The following is an 18,327-nucleotide window of genomic DNA, read 5'->3' as shown; positions in this document are numbered from 1 at the left end:
ATGTCGAATGGTTTTTATTAGCAACAATTTGCCAAAAAAATTATTTATAGTTTTTACTAGGGTTAAAGAACTTACCACTCGGATTTCTTAATAATTTTTCAGAAAATGTTATGTTGGTAGTAATATATATCAATGAAATTAAGGATCCATTGCGGACTTTGGATGCAGACGACAGTCTGTGAGCTGTCTGTGGAGGCAGTGTAATTAAACTTTAAAATGAAGAAGTTCAGTGCTATAATCACTTTGTTTTATGTTTTATTCTGTATCTTCTTCAAAATAATTGGTAAGTCTATTTTATGAGTTTATTTTTGACTAATTGAGTTAAATAAAAAATGCAATAATAAACTCACATTGTATTACACAGTACTTTTTTCTGTATGCAATTGAATATTTAACATTACAGCCGAGTGCCACTTAGTTTTATGTCTCCTCAGTTTTATTTGCATATTTATTATTTATATTATATTTTATTTTCAAATCGCAAAATTAATAAAATTTTTCAGTGTAGTTTTTTATCTAAAATTACGAAATTCGATTTACGTTTAAATAGTTCCCCACTTAGATATTTCTGTGGTTCTTATTCATGTTGAAGTGTTTAATTTATATGGTGTTATTCTGTTAAATCGTAATAATCTATTTTTAAAGACCAAGATTTGTTCTACATATAGCTTAGTAAAATCACCTTTTTAACTAGCTTTATACTATTCCCCATTTACACGGATTACGGTTTATTTAATATGATTCCAGGAATTTAATCGAAGCCGAATGAAAAATTTCCATAGAAATTTATAAAGTGCTTCATTACATGTGTTTTAATTTGAAAATTATAATTATCTATTCTGTAATTTTTTGTTTTGAATATCGAATGAAATTTAACAGTAATCTTTGTCTCCTATATCCATTTTACCATAGTTTTTGCCGACCTATATGATGTTCTAAGATTCTCAAATCCATTTTTAATTTTTATGGAACACAAACTGAAAAGGATCTTCTCATTTCATTAGTTTCATTACCTGGACTGAAGACAAGGGCTTTCTTACCATTGCATGCAGAGGTTACATAAACTTACTTCAAGACAGGCATTCTTGTAAAGAATATTTTAAGCAAAAGATTTTTTATAGTAAAGTTGTAGGTATGCTCATTGTAGAAATAATTGTTATGCAGTTATGTAAGTTGGTAACAATATTTTTTTCTGATATACTTATTTAGCTTTAGTTTATATTTCACCAGAAAGAATAACTTGCGCCAATAAAATGAACAACATGCTAAAATTTATTTTCACTATTTTATTTACTGCATAACTACATTATGTAACATCATCTAGTATAACATGTTTTATGGATGTTCTTGAATTTCAATTTTTATGTTACTAAACTATAGAGTATAGAATATAATTCAATATAAATGAATTTATCAAACACTGAATGTAAAAATAGTAAAATGTAAAAGAAAAATTGAAATGGGTATTCAGAGAAAACAAGTCAGTAATAACATCACTACACGTATTGATTGTAACTCTCGGTGATAATACTTACTATAATGTGATAAACATTGCTTGTAGGTACACTAGTGGTGATTAAAATAAAAGTAAGTAGAAATAGATTATGTAAGTAAAATAGCCATAAAAAAATTATATTACTTATGGTCATATCATTTTTAGACTTGTGAAGCAGATTTGAAAGATTCATTTTTGCACTTAATTTTAGGAAAACTTGTGTAAAAATACTTCTTTACGAGAAACAATTAAAACGGGGAAAAAGAGCAAAATGTTAACATGTAATAATTTTATGAATGAACAGATGCTTGTAAAAAAGATAAATACAGATTTGCTTTTAAATATAAAATTTGAGAATTTATAAAAAAATTCCATTAAATAAAAAAAGTTGGATATAATTTATGTAATATATATACAAAATAAAATAAAATGTCATAATTACAATGTGATACTCATAGGAAAACAACCCAATTATTTTTGTTAAAGAGGTTTTCAGAATATTACAGAGTACATGAAAACAGAACTACAAAATTTTCAAATATAGCTGATCTTGGATTTGCAAAAAAGATAATATAACCAGTATAGAAAATATAAGGGCATTCATAGAAATAAACCTAAGTAAAAAAAAATTGATTACTTAAATTTTTCAAATCTGTTTTTAATTTAATAATTATACTCATATGTTCTGATAAAATATAGATTTCTGCGAAAATATTTGATATGGAAAAAAGAGAAAAAAAGTATTAATTAAATTATAATTTATTTTTATAAATAATTAAGGGGTTTTTTACGTTCATAATCGCCAGGCACTCTACTTTTCTACTTTTAGATGAATGTGCTTAACATTTAACAATGAAATTAGTTTGCTTAAATGTAGACCACCAAAAAGAGATTAATGCAAAGTAGATTTGAAAAAAATAACAGTGAGATCTGATCAAGTTGTTTTTGTTTATCATTCTTTGATGATTTCTAGAAAATGAATATTTTAATTATGCTATAATGTTTTGTATGTCATGTTGAAAATAAGAGCAGATGATTTTTTTTCTTGCTAAGTATGATCAATATTTACATAGTAAAGTGGTTGCATTTTTATCTTTATTTTTACAAATTCGTTTCTTTTAAACTTGTTTTAATTTACTTTGATTTTCCTTTATTTTAATTCTGATCTTAAATTTTTCAAAATGTTGTGTTTTTTATTACTAGCTTTATTTATTCTGTACATCATCAAATGATGAATTTCTTTTTCCTCTTTTTCGCATCTTTCCCCTTTCAAGATCAAGAAAAATTTTTCTGCAAATTGTTATGGAAGATCCATATAGTTAAGTAAGTTTGAAGTTTAATCTGTGATCATAATGAATGAACGGATGCTAAAGTTTGGTCCTTCAGTTGTGATTTTGAAATTTTTTCAGCTTTATTTGGATATGAAGTGGAAATATGAAATTGTTGTTTATTAAGCTTCGCTTCCCTAAGGTTGGTTCAAAGATAAATTCTGAAATATTTTCATAGACTGTGTAGTTAGCATAAATCCAAACTTTTAGTTTTTATTCAGTATGTACGAAACATTCACAGGAATTAAGGAACCAATGTTCATAAGAATCAATGTTATTGTTTCACTTTTTAGGGAGGATTAAAAGGAAAACTGCAATTTGTTTTTATATATTGTTGAAATTACTTTTAGAAAAGGAAAACTGACTTGTGTAACAGATTGTTGTCATAAAATTGATTAAATTAGTCATAAACTGATGTAAGCACTAACTTTTATCTTATTTTGAGCAGAGTTTTGAAATAATAAAATTTTATTACCAGATAAACAGGCAAACAACTTAATAATTCTTGTAGATTTACATATACTAAATTTTACAGATTTATACATATTGATTTGTACTTCTTGATACATATTTATTTTCATATTTACGTGTATTGATTTACAAATTTATACAAATCTTTATAGATTTACAGATTTACACATATTTTATTTATTTACTTCAAATTATTGCTCACATCAGCTCATAAAAGAATTTGCTTTCATAAGATACAAAATTATTTTTTTTGTCTGAATCATACGAAAAGATACAACTCTTCAAAAACAGAGTTTCTCTTTCATGATTACTACTATAGCATACAGCTCTCTGTATGCTAGTAGATACAATACCAGTTATCAAACATCATAATTATGCATATTATAGGAAATGTGACAAGTTAAACATGACATCAAGAGTGGGATATTCATATTAAATAACGATATTCCCGTACCATGTTTATTAGGAGATTGAAGAGAGAAGGTATATTTTCTATTTGTTGCCTTCCTTAATAGACCAAATATAATGTTGGCCATTTACTTCACCATTACTCGCAGAAGAACAACTGTTAAACTTGTACCTGAGGAACAAGATATGCAAAGTTCGTCTGACATATGTCATAGACATATACATAACATTACAGGTATAATGTAGAAAAATATGACTACATAACATAATAATATAAACATAACATCATAGTCATAACAAATACTTGAACAAATAGTGTAAAGAAAAAAATTAATGTAGAACATCCCATTGTGTAACAATAAAAATTATACACAACCCCAAATAAATACAAAAGATCCTTTTTTCGTTTATTTATTTTTATAAAAAAAATAATGCATTGTTATTTATCTTTATAAATACAATAATTCCTTTATAATTTCATTACTGAAATTAAATTCGGGCGAATCTTAAACCACGGGAAACGGCTCATTTCACAGATCGGGGGATAACGCAGATTTTCTCTGAATCGCTTACTTACTTTCAAAATAACCATTTAAATCCCCTTCAAAAAAAAGCCAACTCGTGGTATCGTATAACGGAAACAATTAGCGGTTCTCCAAATATGTAATTTTGTATTTCTCAGCTGTTTATGTAGAAATGGAATTTTTTTCTCTTCGTTTAAAACTTCTCGGTAATAAAAGTGACAAATTCTCAACACACTCAGTATCAATTTATTGATAATTAATTAATTAATTCTTTATTTAGGAAACTTTTGGTGTATGACAAAACCATATTTAGTAAATGTATCAACAAAATTAAATTCGAATGAAAGGACAAACGTTATTTAGTTTTGGAAGCGAGATTAGTTGGGACGAGGCGGGAGTAGTGGTGCCGGTGAAAACCAAATTTCACATTGCGTTCACGGATTCTGGTGGTGCCGGTGACTTGGCGCAGACACTCGTCGAAGTGGTTGACAAAGTGAGAAAAATCAGTGGTGGACGCTTTGGGATGCTGCTGGTCGAGGTATACGGTGTAAACACTGTCACTTATATGAAGAAAATCCTTGAGTGTGAGGACAGAAGGACAGGTGAAACGTATCATTTACTATCGTCTGCTGGTAGAGTTCCCAATGCGTGGAAGATTGAAGAGCCTGTGGATTCGAATCATAGGACCGAGACGCTTGTCATTAAGACACCCGTGACTACCTCATATGCAATTTTGCTGAGGACACTCAAAACTGATATAATATAATTTACATCAGTGCTACAGAAATTCTCTCAATCCGAAAGGCTGGGAATGCCATGGAGATACGGGTTAAAGAAGAAAAGGACGCTATTCGAACCTTCAAACACTCGGTGACATCTGCCTTCAAAGAGAGTAATGTCACATCTAAAACAAAGATGGCAACATTACGTATACGCGATCTTGAGGAAGATATTGACTCCGAGGATGTACTGTGGGTGCTTGGAAGAATTATAGAGTTGCCTAGTATGGAAGCTGCTGGCATCAGGAGGGTTTCGGGAAGACTAAGATTGCCACACGTCAGCTCCCTGCGGCTTTGGCCGCTGACATAATGAATAAAGGTAGAGTTAAGATAGGGCTTATATCTTCCCGGATAGATACTACTGGGGCCCCATTGAAATGCTGTAGGTGCTTAAACAAAAAAAAAACCTGTTTTAACTGTGGTGAAGAGGAATACTCTGGTCTCTTTTCACGAACAGAGTATTTGCGTTGTATAAAGTCTTTTTCAGTGCTATTTTTGAGCTGGTGGTCGAGTGTGTACCTTCCCCAGTTTCACAATCTTGCTGTTTGAGAACTGTTACAACGGTTTTGCGCCTTTATTGTTTAGACGATTCATCTCCGTCTTGTGGGGATTCAAGAGTGTTTTGGTATACGTTTTGTTCGAACACCCGCCTCATCGCGGCGGAAAGAGTGGGAACGACTCCTGGTCGTAAGTCCCTGTTACGAGCAAAGGGGCCTTTACCTTTAGTCCTGCTCGCGCTTTTTTAGAGGGAGGCCGTAATACGTAACTGAATTTTTATCTTTGATTTCACGCATTTGATCCAGGCAGCGAAGAGGCGCAAAGAGTGACGGGAGAATACAGAAATCCAGCTGCCCGTGACTTGCTGCCGGTATTCGTCACGCTTGTGGGCTTTTGCCAAACACCTTTTGGATAGAAGGAATACAGTGAGCATTTCTGTTCGTATACTGTTAGGTTAGGGAATCTCGGACCATGAACGAATTAGGAGAGGTAGGCAAAAGACCTGGCCGGATGAGGGAGCCGGAGATTATTCCTTCGATCTCTTCAAATACTGGTTCGGAAATGGATGTAGGGGTGACCACCAGGGAAGGTGTAAACCCAATCGTTGAAGAGAGTTTTCACAAGCCGGGGGCAGAGCTGGCAGCTCTGCCCCATGCAAACCCCCAAGAATACCAGTATAGCTACTAAGGGGAGATTATTGCTTCGTCTGGAATTTTTCCGAGCAGCAAGGTCAATTTAATGCCCAGGGTGCTTATGTAGTCCAGGTTGCTAGGTGAGGCTGTACAGAGCCGGCGCCTCGATGTTGTCCTTCTGCAGCACCCGTATGTAATTATGAGTGATCTGCCAGGCTTTCATAGATGGAAAACGTTTTATATAGGACATAATTGTATGTCTGCTATTCTGTGCAGGAAGTCGCTTGATAGTGTCTTTATACGGCAGGTTTCTGACACGCATCATGTTGTGGTCAAGCTTGCCGTTCAGACAGAATTTTACAGTTGTTAGTTCATATTTCCAATACAGGTATCCCACTGAGAAACATTTAGCGAGGTGGAATATATTCCTTCGTATTGTGAGTAATGGTCCAATCCTTATTGGTGCCGGCGTTAATGCGAAATCGCTTTTATGGCACGGGGAATCATTGATCATGGCGGATACTTAATTGAAAGTTTCGTCACACAGCATAATTTTCAGGTTTTTAATGTTGCAGACCAGTTGGCTACATATGTCGGTATGGTTAACGGACGAAGGGGGTCTTCTTAGGTACAAGTATTGACATTACCATTGGTAGGAACACCCCTGGCAGGATCCTTAACTGGTCTGTGGTCGACTGCTGCTCTAGCGACTGTCAGTTGATACTTTTTGAGATGGCAAATGAGCTGCGCGATGGACATGAGGGACACTTTTCTGTTTACCAGGAACGCTTCCTGCATAGGAAGGCGGACTGAAAATTGCTCCGCGGCTGAAATTGTTGTACAATAGTGTTCTTGTTTCTGGCTAAATTTATTTTTTCTTAAAAAATTAAGTAACTAATGGGAAGCAATAGAATGGTTTTTTTTAAAATTTAATACGTTTTAATTGGATAACAGTAGCCTAAATTTTAGATCAGTAATATAATAAAATTCAATATATTTTACGTCGATTATGATGAATGCGGATGCGTAAAATTTTATAAGATAGGAATTTACTTGCTAGGAAATCTTCGGCTGGTTACCTTTGAATCGCATAGTGGAAAATAATACTGTAGGTATTATACATTTTAACATTATGTAGGCTATGTATAACAAATAGAATACCTCACGGTAAGCAAATCAAAAGCATAGCAGCCGAATGTATTCACTATTCTAGTTTTTGCAACCTTGTTGATATTGCTCGAGCAAGTTTTTAAATTTTCTGTGCCGGAATGAAACGGAGTGGCAGTTAATCGAAAACAGTAAGTAATTTTCTTAACTGCATAATAAACAGGAATTGTATTAATAAAGGAAGCACTCGTTTATTATACAGCCTAGGCTACTTATTAATAACGTTCGATACGAACTATTTAAGAAATAACACAACAACAGACAAATACCGGCTTAATAAAAAATGGAATAATATTGTATTAAATGATCATTAACTACTTCTGTATATTTATAAATTTTTTATATTATCAATTGTAACCGATGTTGGGTCCCTGTAATCCTTGTAATTTACTAGGTATGTACGTACAGTTAATCAGTTACAGTCTTAAATGCCTTATTTGTTTCGTCACTGCTAAAACATTGTATTTAAGCAAGAGAGCCTTTAAATCTCTTATTTGTATCTTCACTGTTAAATGTTGTACAAGCAATTGCAAAAAATATCGTGGTAGTTGCTATCCGCGCGTTAATTCTAGAACCCCCTTAGAAATGAGCGACTTCATTCAGTTCTCACTATGGAAAATCAAAATACTTTCGTTATGCTGCTCGTTTAAAGAACGTTTGGATGTAATTCGTTTCAGGTTTTTTTTTTAATGACTAGAAGGTATAAAACATTCTAAAGTTAAAATAGTTTAAACTAGTTTATATTTATTTATTTAATTACATGGTTGGGCTAATTTCGGGTCTGTTCCGGTTGTTCTTCACTTTCGTACTTATCACTACCATCATTTTTTTCATTTTTGTTTCCCAATTTAATGACGAAAACTGTCAACAATGTCAGACGTACCGCACCAGAAATCATTAGTTTTTATTACGTGACTTAAGTATCCGATGCAGTTATCAGTTGTTATCGACTCAAGTGCTATTTCACTAACTTGCATAAGAGCATCCAATAATTTTACCCGTTTATATTATTTCTTTCTTTACTGGCACTTCTATTACTAGCGCATATTTAGAAGGCAACTTGTCAACTTTTATACCGAGGTAAGAACGTTGTCAAGCTCTAAAACTGACTCTTGGCAAATTTCCCACACGTTTTCTTGTAACCATTTTTCAATATTTATGCCATTTATTTCTCCATGGTAGACTCCAAAAGTCGTACGGGCTTTGAATATAAGCTTGCTTATACCCATGTTCAACATAAGCTTGGTTATACTTATTTATTTTTCTTCGAACAAAATTGTAAGAAAGATAAATAATTAGTTTTAATCAGTTTAAAAACAGACTTTTATCTGTTTTCAAGTGTATTTTTTTAATTTCCTTTGGTAGTTTAAATGCGGTGCTGATAAAAATAATTTTTTTTTTCTCTTGTAATGATAGTATTTTTTTCTGAAAATTTGTTAATCAAAGCTACATTGTGTGTACCTAATTTTATTATTTCATTTGAGACATTTTTGACTTGCAATTGGTAAAAAGGAACAGGTATGAATCTGTTTCTATTCCCAATACACCGGATTATTAGTCTTTCGGTCCATTCTAGTTAACTTGAATTATACACTCATCATTTTTGCCAGCCTATCACCTACCCATCTTTCGTACATTATTTTTCTATTTTTTTACGTAAGTGCTTTATTTATGTTAATTAACTATGCCACCATATAATAATTTCAGGTCTTTCAATTTATATCTTCTTTTTGCTTTAGAATTTTTTCAATTTAAACCCCATTAACAAAATTAATTTTAGAATTAATTTGAAATGCCATGGAGTAACAATTCAGTAAAAATTCTATCCCGTGGGAAGCTTTTTTTTTCTTTCGTTGTAGGGATTTTCTTTTGGACTGTGTAAAAATCCTTAATTGTCTTTATAATTGTACAACTGTCAAATTCCCCATGGTTATTACAGTTTGCTGTGGTCCTGTTTTTCTGTCTTTCACTGAAGTATTTAAATATTGGTTGAGACAAGTCTAAACGTTTTATACTTTCTGGGGATCTTCTTAATTGTAGATACGAGAACTGCTTCTCTGTAGCCCTTTTACAAGATATAGTTATGCCCCCTTGTCTTGATTCTTCATCACTTTTTAATAATTGACAAAATAATTTCATTTCCTTTAGAATGAATTACTTTTTTGAAAAGATATGTTCAGTTACAATTGTTAAAAATTAAAGTTTAAAACTGTGAAAATAAATGCTAGTACAATCTTATCGTTTCAAAAATTTATTGGAAGAAAAATAAATAATTAGTGTTTAAATTAGTTTAAGAACAAACTTTCATGTGTTTTCAAGTGTATTTTTTTAATTTCCCATGGTGGTTAAATATGTAATGCGTGACGTATTATACCATGTTAGTCACTAGTTTAGAACATTTTTTGGGGTGGGGGAACGATTGTCAAAATAATTTATTTTGCAGATATTATTTTTTAATAGTTAATAGTGCTTAAGAAAAATAAGACCTTAATTTAGGTAAAATCTCGACATGCTGAGGGTGACCTTGCTCTACATCCTTGCTCCCTTGATGTTTAAAGTTTAAAATTTAATGATATCAATGCCCCATATACAGAAGTAATCTGACAAAGTTTAGTCAAAATCGGTCCAGTAGTTTTGAAGATATAAGATGTGAGACACTGATCACACGCATGTACATATAAACATCCATAAAATTTCCATCCCCTTTTTTGGGTTCCTTAGCTGTCAAAATATCAAGATCCGGTGAAAACCGCATATGTCCAAATTGGACCGATTACAGTACTTTCCCTTCTACAGCGTAGCTCTGCTATAGCACTAGATGGGAAAGTAAAAGATTTGGCAGTAATGTAGAGCAGACCTTTTGGTAGTAAGGCATATGATTTTCAAGTTAATTAAATGGTTCAGTGATGTATACGAGGTGTGGCTATTAAATAACGAGACTAATGTTGTAAATACTATATCACTAGTAGGTGGCATCTTTGCATATGCTATCAATTTCCATTGGGGTAATGACCATAGCTATTGATGCCCACTACTTTAATTCATAATAAGGAGCCAGCTGAAGTTGTTCAATCCCATCTTTTGCCAAGAATCTCTGGATAAGTTGTGATTCATGTCAGCATGAAGGAAATTCTGACAGTGTTTTATGATTATCAAGGTAAGATTCATTGTGAGTACACTCCTGAAGGACAAATTGTCAGTAACAAGTACTACATAACTTATCTTCATCAGCTAAGAGATACTGTTTGATGCAAGAGACCACAGGTTTGGGGAAATAGTTCTCTGTAATTGTTGGCTGTAAAAAGGAAAGAGATTGGAAGACAAAGAAGAGATCAAAAGAAGTGCAACGAGAGGACTTGCGGTACTCAGTAATGATTACTTACAAAATTGCTTCTAATAATGGAAATGTCCCTGGGATAAGTGTGTTACATCAGAAAAGTACTAAGCATTGAACTAAATAGGTTAAGTATTTTTTTTTATGAACCAAGATCGGATATGTTTTGATCACATTTATACGTGTCATATGTATTTATAAGTTTATCCATGATTAACAATAAATTTATTGTTAATTAAACTCATAATACTGCAAGTTCACCTGCTAAAATCTTTTTTTAAGAATTTTCCGTTTCATTTACTATTTGTGTCTGTTTTAGATGCTGTAGAAGAGAACTGCACAGACTTCCAAGGGAACACAATATCACACGGGCTTTTGTACGTTCCAGGGCCGAATGTCTGTTCTCTATGTGTTTGTTACCATAATGAGCCCATGTGGTGCAAGACAATCTACTGTGATGGCCCACCTTATGTGAGCACATTGTATCCAGTTGGCTGATTGATTGATTTGATTACACTTGCATTATTAACATTTCTTACACACTTCCATAAATCTGACTTTTTTCAGCTGATTACATTTAATACATCAAATTTATTTTTATAGACATTATTAGAGCCTATTTATCAGACAGGGTTGCCAATTTTCATGTATTGGAAAGTCCAATTAAAAGTTTTAGTGCATTACTTTTAAAAGGTAATTACTTTTATTGGTAATTGTTGTAAAGCTAAAGTTGAAATTTTTTCAATCTCCAACTCATTGATCTTCTTGTTTTCATCCAAGAAAACCCCGTTCCAACAGGTAAAGAACAGAGGGCTGTTGTTCAGTGTGTTTTAATTCATATGGCACGTGTATTTTTACTGGTCTAACCCCCAGATCTCAATCTGGCTGAAGGCCCAATACCTTTACCTCTTGTTAAAGGCAAGGATATTATTGAAAGATAGAATAAGACTAATAAAATGTAGTCATAGACAAAGTGAGCTGAAGGTGGTTTGCATCTGCCTTTGTCAACCAAGAAAATTAAGCTTGCAAATGATTTTTTTCAGTTTTTCTTTCTTCCTTAACATAGACTGGTAGTGTTTATATTATGAATTTTAATGTTGATAAAATTTATTATAAAGTATAAGTATTTGAAAAGATTATTTTAAAAAATCATTTGCAACTACAATTTTTTTATCATGTACTAGTTCAGTGTTTTGTTCCCTAAAAGTACTAGAAGTCTTCAAAGATTTTTGGAGGACTGTAGATACGCTGAAATTCTACAGACCTAAGGATTCCAAGAAGCTCACTTGTAAACATATTTAGTGATTGATATTATTTCTCTAAATTTGTACAAGTAATTCAAGAAAGACTTTATAAATTTAGTATGTATTGATACATTTATAAATTTATTATACATTTTATATAAAAACACTAAACATTTTTTTAAAGCTTTTAGTCTGTTCAGACTGTGCTCTGTCTACAACACCTTAATGTCCTTACTTCCTTAAATATCGTTAAAAAAAATTTCTGTATTTTTAATTTGCTGCAGAAAATATTCTATTGTCTAATTAATTTAGCAATTATTCTTATAAATTCAATTTACTAAATAATTAAAATATCTAACAAAAATCACTTTGTTGTAAGAACTCATTACTATGAAGTTTTATTTTCAATTATCCCTTCTTACATGTTCATATTTCTATCATTGATTACAAAAAAAAATACTTTGGGCACTTTTCCTTCTTTGATTGTGATTAGTTCTGTAACATCTATTACACGGTTACTTTTATTTTATATTGTAGTGTTACTTGTCATCTACCCTAGTGTTTTGCTATACTGAAATAATTACTCTCCTTACAAAGATTAATATTTTCTCTAACCTTCCTGATAAAGAAAGGTGTACACTTTTTCTTGACTGTTTGGATTTCAATTATGGAAATGATATAAATAAAATTTTTCAAAGACATTTTTTAATTTAAGAAAGAAAATATGATTTTAGATTTCGTGATGTAACCTCTGTTTGACTCCTACTTGGGAAAAACTGTCGATGCTTCAAAATTTTTCATTTAGTCATTCACTAATTCATATGCAATTTTAGACCATTTTTTTGTTGCTTCCACAATAGTATACTGTAATTTTAGTTGACCCATCATATCACTGTCACATCTATTTCGTATATGGAGCCACTTTTGCTGTGTGCCAGCTTTTCAGTGTCTATTGAGTTTTGCTATTTATGAGTATTGATTTAAATTGACCAACTAATCAAATATGTGTCAAATATGATATTTTCTTGTAAGGTTTATGTGTCATACAAACACTTATTATTTGCTTATTTTAATTTATTAATGAAGCAGAAAATACAATCTGGAGATATGATTTCAAACATCTGTATAACAAAATTTATTATGTAAATACAATTTTGCCCATCATGAGTGAAGAAGTACAGGAAACTCTTTATATGTCAGTAGAAGTATCTTTTGGTTGATCTTGTTATGAATCTTGAAGTACAAGACTCATTTAGTTCATTTTCCCTGTAACCATCCTTTGCCCAACAGCAACATACTTTCATTTTTTCAATAAGCCTCCTTCACGTCCACCATTACCACAACACTTTGTAAAAGTATCTGGAATTGCTGATTTACTAGCAGATACTAACACATAAACAGATTAGATGTTGATATCAAATAATGAGTTCTTCGAAATAGTAATTGGTGCAACCATTAAAATATTTGAATCTTCAACCATGGCACTGTAAGAAATAGGATTTCTTGTGGAAAAATATTATGGAATTGTTTTTAGTTTACTGCATGTTAATATTATTATTTTTAGTACTTTAGTTTCAATTAAATAATTTTATAGCTTCAATATAATCTTTGGAGGGGTCAGAAAGTGGCATATATTCATGCCCTGTGCTACCTCAACATAGGTTTTGATTGTGAATACTTCACATTAACTGATATGAAATTAACATAACTTTTTTATGAGGTTTCAAGTACATTAAAACTAAATTATGAAGTTTCAAGTTCATAAAATTCTTAAAACCAGATGTTTTAGTAGAAAAATCTGAAGTTATGTAAAAAGGATTTAAAATATCTGGGGCAATAGGATGTAATGTTATAGGAAAGAAGTATGAATAAAGGTGTTAAATAAAAAGCTCTGTAGAATTTAATTTATAAGAGGTTGTAAAGTAAAACAAATTGAATGAAATTTAATTCAAGGAATTAAAGATACTGTAAGTTTAAAACTTTGGTCATTGGTCACTAAAAAAAAAAACAAACAGCATGGATTGAAATGGTACCAATATTTTTAAACTTCAGTACTTCAGCTGCTAGTACTTTTTTCATACTTTGTATGCTTCAATCTTCAGAATGTTGCCCACCAAGTTAATCTTGATGATGCCAAATCATCAGGTTTTAAGAAATACAGTTTGGCACTTAATTCAGGATCCAAGTTTGTATTAATTTAAAGTTCATTAAGTAAGCTCAGTTTTTTTCTTGGCATGTAATTAGAATTTATATATTGATAGTTTTATAAACCCCCAATCAGCATGAAAAGTAATTTTACTAGTATTTCATTAAAATTAATAATTAAATACAGTTTACTCTCACAAAAACATTGTCTTCATTTGGATTATTTGGGTATAACTCTTAAGTAAAATCAACCTGCTTAAACATATTAATACACTCTGTGTTGGGTGCCTGGTAGCATAGAAAATTAATAAGCCTTCTCTTGAAAGAAGTAGACAGTTAGAGCTCAGACCAGACCAGTTATATTTTAACTCTTTAACAATTCTTCAGCATTATTCATCAGCCATGGGATAACTGGACTCTAATAAACAGTAGATTGTGGCCTGGTGATTTTGAGATGTAACAAGCTACACTTGCATGAATAAGGATGCAGTTAACTGCAGGATATAAATCAACAAAATATGAAAAATATCTGAGACTTCTAATTTTTACAGAAATAAATCACTTTATATGCCCATTATCTTCTCATATTAATGAGAAAAGAATAATATTAGTCAATCATTGGGAAATTTCAGATAGATTAAAGATTTTTTAGATGACATTATCAAAAGATTTTAATGAATTTTCATGAAAATAGTTTCAAAATTAGCAACCTACTTATTAATTTATGTTTACTTTGGCAACCCTAATCAATTATTTTGATTGGCTGATTCTTCATTAAAGTATGGTAGTATTATTGATTTTTATTTTAGAGTCTGTATTGTTGGTATTAGTTGAATTTTTAGTTACTATTTTTGATTTTTATCACAGTTTAGTTCTTTGTAATAATAGTAGATAATATTTTGTTTGACTGGACGCATGCCTAACATGCAGTCTGGTATTCTTTTTATCTCATAGTACTTCTAAACTTCTAACTGGAACTGTAATGACTGAAATTTTAATTAATAAAAGTGTTAATGCTTAAGCAATAAATAAATTCTTTCCTGTCACAGTTTATCTAATTACTTTAGGAAATACGTTTTTTTCCTTTTCATGAAAATTTAGCTAAAAACATGCTAAACTGAAATATTTAATGAATGTATATTGAAAATATCTACTGTTATTTTGTGTAACTGAATTAAAACAGTAATATTTTTAGATTTGCTCATGATAACGAATTTTTTTCAGCACAATTTCAGTTTATTTTATTTAAAATTAAAAGTTTCTGTAAAACCCTTTTTAATCGTTTGACTGCCTTATGCCATACTGGTGAGTATAGCACAGTCACAGGCCTCTAACATTAATTACATCCGTTTAAGTAACCACATGGATTCATTTTTCTTGTAATTAGTGAATTTTTGTTGTTGTTTGATGCATGTTCATGACTGCTTGCTAACAACTGTAATATATAATAGTTGTTTCAAAGTACTTGTGCAAAATTGTCTGAAAGTAGTTTTTTGGTAATAATTTGTATTTAGTCATTGTCAATTACACATTGAGAATGGAGTCTTCAGTTCAGCCGACTAATAAATGCAGTGACGGATAGATGGTTCTGCCAGAAGAGTAGACACAGTTTTTGGAAAAAAAACTGCGTCCTTTATGATTAACATTTCTGTGTAATCTAGTTGATACTGATGGATGTAGATGAGTTAATTGTTGGAATAAATTTACATTTTTGTAAACAAAGGTTACATGTTTGTATATGTTTCTAATCTGTAAAATAAATTTATTTAATAGTTTTCTGTTAAATGTTAAGTATCCATTATTAGTCCATTTTTTATAGCCTAATGCAAATAAAATGCTTTCAAAATGATAATGCTAATTTAAAATAATGAATTAAAAAGAATAATGAATATTCTTAATAATGAGATTAATTATTTCTAAAAACAAACTGGCTGTTTTAAATGATAAGTAAATTATTTCCACTTAGTTGAGAAAAAACAGTCTATTTTTAAAAGTGGAACATTTTTCAGTAGTATTTTTTATTGCCTGCAAACAGTTGTACAAAGAATGATGAACATATTTTTTGTGATATAAAAAGTAATAATAGAGTTCAGATATCCATTATTGACTCACTATTTCTGTAAATGTACAAAATATATTTTGTACTAAATCATATTATATCATTAATAAATACGTTAAAGTTAAATATCAATATGTAACATTTGTGTTTTTAAAAATAATAAACACACATAATATACAAGTTTCTTTGATATACACCCAAATACTAATTGTTTAGTATAATTATTATTACATATTCATTGTAATAATTGATGTAAGTTATGTATACATACTAACATAATAAGGCTATGTGTTCATCAAATGAGTGCCATACATGGACTGACTAAAATATGTTACAATTAAAACAAAGAGTGCTGCTGCATTGCATTCCAAAACATTGTGATTTTCTGGAAATTAGTGATAGGGAATTACCAACTTACTGTCCTATGACTCCTCCTTTCCCAAATAAAACCTCTGGAGGCTGGTGATTAGCAGGCACAAGTGTTGCCCTTTAAATATTTTAAAATACAATACAATAATTAAAATCAAATATAATGTTATAATCCAAATAGAAAATTCATCTGTAACAATATTATTTTTCTTAATTATTGATAAATTATTTAAATTCACCTTTTCTAATTCTAATGTCTTTAGATCAGTTAATAAATTTGTATACTGCGCCTTTTAAAATTAAGTTCATTCAGATAAAATAAATGTTGGATGCCTGTAACTTTTACTTATATACTGCAGTGGGCTATCCCTATACAAAATTTTAATATTTGGATTTATTAAATATATTCCTTCTAAAACTTTAGTTGCAGTTTCTTTATGATTCGTAATTATTATTTTCTCTGAATTTGGCATTGTAGCTAAGAATTATTGTAATTATGATATCCATTTGATTAAATTCTTTTTTATTTCTAATGATATAATGAATATATTTACAATTATTTGTATTACTATTTTCTATGATACCTTTTTCACATTTCATTTTTTCATGCGTTATTAATTCAATTGAACACAAGTATTTGTTATGCATATTATTTTTACCTTTATCATTTAGACTTATAATTCTTGATTTTTCTGACTTTAACAAATATTTAATTTTTGGCATAATAGTTACATATTCTAAATTTCTTTTAGTAGGAGTAGATATCAACTTATATAATTTATAATTAGCTTGTTCTGCTATTGGAAATTCAAAAAAATACATATTATTATTACTAATTTTACAATTAGCTTTTAACAAATCTTCAAATTCTTTTATATTATTTAATTTAGATTCTAATGGTAATTGATTATTATAATATTTACATATTTTCATTATTGCATTATAAAATTCCTTATTGGGTATAATGCATAGGTGTAGTGGTCCTAACTTAAAAATTGTCAAACTTTTTTCTATATCCTGTACTAAATTTAATACAATATTTTAAAATATGTTCAATTGGCTGAGAAAGTCTCTCATCTTTTCTGATTTTACAAAATCATTTACATTTTTATTCGTCAATAACAACTTGTTCTTTATCTCATTAAAATTATCTCCAATTACCTTGTGGTCTTATTAAACTCTTTTATACTATCTACATTTACAGTATATTGATTACACAGGCCTAAATGTAAAAGAAGAGCAGTCCATTTTCCTTCATACCTCCTTTCCATTTCTTTCATCTCCTGATGAAATCTCTCGCCCATCTGTTCTCTAATGGCACCCAGATTTTCAGGAAAATAGTCCACATGTGAATTTAGGGTGTGTTCAAGCTCATGGAACTGCCTAAATTTTTGTACTTCTGTAGCATGTTCTCCATGATTGCTTTGAAGTTTGGATCTTTGTTATTGCCGAGAAACTTGATAACTACATCTTTAAGGCTCTCCAGGCTTCTTTTTCTCCAGCTTCCATTTGTTTTACAAAATTATCATATTTATGAAGTTTTGTATGAAGTATTCATTTTTATAAATACTTCATTTTTATGAAGTATTGTCAGGACGGGTAAAGACACCCTCTTTCAGTTTGGTGGTTGATAAGATTGAAAATTTGTCACAGATATACGTCTGTGACATTAAAATTAAAAAAATTTATCTTCTTTTGGTAAAGCTTTGACAAATTGCTTCATCAAGCATAACTTGATGTGCAAAGGTTGAAGGAGAACTTTATTCAGATATATGACAGCTTTTCAGAAAACATTTTTGGTTCCAGGTTCTAATTAACCTCTTTTTGGCCAATCTTTCCTTAAACAATAATTTTCTCTTCTCTGCTATGCCATT

The 18,327-nt window shown here is 30.4% G+C and overlaps 1 protein-coding gene across 1 annotated transcript in view; it reads left to right on the top strand.

The window, feature by feature from the left end:
• Positions 1-150: 150 nt before the first annotated feature.
• The window catches only part of LOC142330686 (uncharacterized), a 39,175-nt gene continuing 20,998 nt past the window's right edge, over positions 151-18,327 (top strand). Inside the window, exons 1-2 of the mRNA XM_075376136.1 lie at positions 151-283; positions 10,956-11,107. Coding sequence (XP_075232251.1) covers positions 217-283; positions 10,956-11,107 — 219 coding nt within the window. The 5' untranslated portion in view covers positions 151-216. The remainder of the gene's footprint in view (positions 284-10,955; positions 11,108-18,327) is intronic.

The sequence above is a fragment of the Lycorma delicatula genome, chromosome 1 (genome assembly GCF_047948215.1).
Source record: "Lycorma delicatula isolate Av1 chromosome 1, ASM4794821v1, whole genome shotgun sequence".
Classification (NCBI taxonomy): Eukaryota; Metazoa; Arthropoda; class Insecta; order Hemiptera; family Fulgoridae; genus Lycorma; species Lycorma delicatula.
The sequence above is the reverse complement of the archived record's forward strand: the minus strand, read 5'-3'. Positions and strand labels throughout refer to the sequence as shown.